The sequence below is a fragment of the Condylura cristata genome, unplaced genomic scaffold, assembly GCF_000260355.1.
Source record: "Condylura cristata isolate star-nosed mole 26May11 unplaced genomic scaffold, ConCri1.0 scaffold00032, whole genome shotgun sequence".
Taxonomy (NCBI): Eukaryota; Metazoa; Chordata; class Mammalia; order Eulipotyphla; family Talpidae; genus Condylura; species Condylura cristata.
In genome coordinates this window covers 19,352,689-19,356,089 of record NW_004567133.1, presented here as the reverse complement: position 1 = coordinate 19,356,089, position 3,401 = coordinate 19,352,689, and the positions used below count along the sequence as shown (strand labels likewise).

General features: G+C 68.0%; 1 protein-coding gene across 1 annotated transcript in view; it reads right to left on the bottom strand.

The window, feature by feature from the left end:
- Window positions 1–3,401, bottom strand: part of ADCY9 (adenylate cyclase 9) — an 82,154-nt gene that overhangs the window by 25,429 nt on the left and 53,324 nt on the right. Inside the window, exons 8-9 of the mRNA XM_004691783.2 lie at window positions 3,247–3,395; window positions 1,888–1,929 (exon numbers count right to left, since the gene is read on the bottom strand). Of these exons, the coding sequence (XP_004691840.2) occupies window positions 1,888–1,929; window positions 3,247–3,395 (191 nt within the window). The remainder of the gene's footprint in view (window positions 1–1,887; window positions 1,930–3,246; window positions 3,396–3,401) is intronic.

Sequence of the window (3,401 nt, the reverse complement as noted above, 5' to 3'; positions counted from 1 at the left end):
GCAGGGGGCGTCGGGTGTTCTGTGGGACCCCTGACAGGCTCGTGGTCATCTCACACACCCTCCCTTCTGCTTGCTTGTGGACACTCCAGCGGGTCACGGCCGTGGGATGCTGTGCGCGGAGCCCCGCAACCCGCTGGGGCGGTGGGGGGTCCTGAGGGACCCCGACACGGTTAAGCCCCACGTCCGAGCCGGACCCACCAGGCCTCGATGCTGAGACACTCGCTTCCCTTCTCCCCTGCGCCTCACACACGCAGAAGCAGAGACTCCGCCCAGCACGAGAGCAGACTTACGCCCGGGCCCTCGGCTGGCCTCTCGCAGGGCGGGCAGGGAGGCCCATTTCTGGATGGGCCAGGGCCAGCAGCGGGCCTGACCCGGAGGCAGAAGCCAGCCAGTCCCTCTGGATGGAGGGGGAGGGGGAGGGGCGGGGGGAGGCCGGGGCCTCAGCTGTGAGGGCTGCGTCTGGCCACCGGGTAAGGCCTGGCGGCGGGCAGGAGGCGCGTCTGTGGTCACCCGGGGACACGGGGTGCCCTCGCCCCAAGGTCAGGTCCAGAAGAGGGGTTTCCTGTGACCAAACGCAGAAGCCAAACGTGGACATTAAATCGTTGGACATAAATCACAAACGCAGTCAGTGGAGAGAGCCGGCAGTGTCATGGCGAGCGGCCAGAAGACAGCCGCCAGCGCGGCCGGATCTCACCGCCGGAGTATTTGGCCACTTAAGCCCAGCTTGTGGGCATGGGGCGCCCGCCCGGGGGCCCCCTCTCCTCTGGAGGCAGCCAGGATGCTCTGTGGAGCCGTGTCCTCCCGGGCGCCTTTCTGTGCCCACCGAGTCAACGCGGAGAGGTGCCCCAGCGCCTGAGAGCGTGCGCGTGGCCACCCCAGAAGCGCCCCGCCCGTCGCCCCGCCCTCGGGATGCCCGGGTCGGGGTTCGCAGGTGCAGGGAGAGCCGGGAGGTCCTCCCCGGACCCGTGCTGGGTCGCTGCCGCCCGCGGTGGCCACGTGTGAGGACGCAGGTCCAGCGTGGTGCATCTGGCAGCGAGTGCCTGCAGGCCACGGCCACGGGCGTGGTGGGGCAGCCCCGAGTGCCTGCAGGCCACGGCCACGGGCGTGGTGCGGCAGCCCCATCCCACGCCGGGCTGACCCGCAGGGGACTCTGGCCATGGACACGTCCAGGGCTGTCTTCCTCCAGTGGCCAACCACGGCGAGCCCAGGGACTCACCCTCCTGAGAGGCGCCGCCGGGAGCCTGGGGGGCGGCGGCGGGGCAGCCTGAGGGCCCAGCTCTCAGCTCCGGGGCTCCCCGAAGGGGCGACTTGCAGGAGCAGAAGGAGCTTTAAGCCCCCGAGAGTACGGACCAGCTCTTCTTAAAGAGCCGAGGGCGGGTCACCAAGAGTCCCCACAGCCGTCCTGTGGAGTCTGTTCCCGCCCCGCCCTGCCCCTCCTGCTCCAACCTGGGGTCAGTCTGGGGGGCGGGGGGCTGCGTGCTCCCTCTGCAGCTCCTCAAGCTTGAATGCCATCTCTGAGGCGCCTGAGGACGACGTGACTTCTGGATTTTTTATGTAGTTTATATATACGTCTTTCTTACTCCAGTTTATTGAGAATTAATTTTGAAGCATACCGTAGAGCAATAGTCTCCACACTCCGACTTCCAACACCTGGTCAGCTCTGCCACTGTTCGGGGGTAAAACTACTCCCTTTCTTGGGTCACCGAGACTCCCCCTGCAGCCCTCAGGGCTTGCGGCCGCACAAAGCTCAGACGCCACACCCTGGTGAGACTTGCCCACGGCTGCCCCCACGTACTCTCCCGCGAGCCGCAGGTGTCTCCGGGGAGCCCTAGGACGCCTGCGGTCAGTCACTCAGTAAGCCAGGCCTGGGCAGAGTTTCGAGCTTACCTGAAGTTCTGTGCGGCATCGAGGTGTGAAATCACCGTGGAACTGAAATTAAAGTGCAGGGAGAGGGCTGAGACGCGACAGGCAGCGGCGTGACAGGCTCCAGAAGCCCGGGGCGTGCAGACCGCCCTCCCTTGCTCAGCGTGGTGGTCGCCCCGCTGGGACTCAGTGTGAGCCGTGACTCGGAGCTGCGCGCTAACAGCAAAGTGCCCGGACGAGAAGGCCGACGCCTCCTCGCGCAGTGGGGAGCAGCCGTCGCCAGGGCAAGCCCAGGCAGGGCGTCTGGCCTCTGCCCCTGTCGGGCTCCCCCTGCCCAGGGCCAGCGGCCCGACCTGCCCGCCCAGTGCTGTCCACCACGAGGCTCAGAGGAGATGGGGTCAATCCCAACCTCAGGATGGGGGTCGTGCGGCACCCCCCACGTGTGGCCAGTGCACCCCAGAGCCCGCGGGCACTTCCAGCAACAGAAACACCTTTCTCAGGGGTGTTCTAGAAATGTCAGGGGTGCTGCTGGCTGACGTAAAAACTTGGGGGATGCCTGGTGTCCTGCAAAGCACAATAGAGACGTGTCCCACGTCACTGGCCGGTCCCGCCAGCTGAACCCGCTGACTATGAGGGCCTCAGTGTGCTCGGAGGGGATGGCCTTTATCAGCAGTCACCCCAAAAGAACAGCACTTAGAGAAGGCTGCTAGTCACCCCAAAAGACAGCACTAAGAGAAGGCTGCTACAGAAAGGCCCCTGCGGCATCGCCCCGAGACTGGTGGCGTCTGCCCACGAGCCCTTGGCTTCCTGGGCACGCCAGCCCCACACTGGGCCTAGGGCTGGTGACAGGCGTGCAAAGGGCAGCGAGGGCCACGCCGGGAGGCCCACCCCGCGCTTCTCGCCTGCCGCCCGCCTGAGCTCTGAGCACCGAGCGCGGGAAGAGCCGGCCTGGACCAGCTGGCCACCGCGGCCCCTGCGCTGGGCACAGGCTGGCGCTAGCATTGGCACGCGTGGCTCTGTGGCGTGTGGAGGGCTCCTAGGATGAGGGGCTTAGAGCCGTGGCAGCGTGGCGAGCTGGGCGTGACCCACAGCGCCCGTCCGTGTCCGGGCAAAGTGGCCACAGGGCCCACTCCCTGACCTTGCTGGGCCCCGGCCCTCCCTCACCGGCAGCGTGACCGCTCTGGCCTGCTCCCTGCTCCCCCCCGGCCGGTGGGGTGTGGAGGCCCCACTCTGGCTCCGGGCTGCGCACCGAGGGTGCCCCTGGGACACGCACCGCCTTCACCCGGGCGCGTGGCCGAGCCGTGGGGGGCGGCGTGAGGCTGCCTCCCGTGGGGTGCTGTGCCCTGAGCGCGAGCCCAGCGGGGTGCCCGGCGGGGGCCGTACCTGTCGGGGCACAGGGAGACGTGGAGCAGGAGCAGGGGCCCGGCGCCCACGACGGTGGCCAGGGCGGAGCGCATCCAGGAGCTGAGCTGGCAGAAGTTGCAGTAGTGCACGGTGGCGGTCAGGACGGCCGAGCCCGCGAAGACGGCGAACTGCGG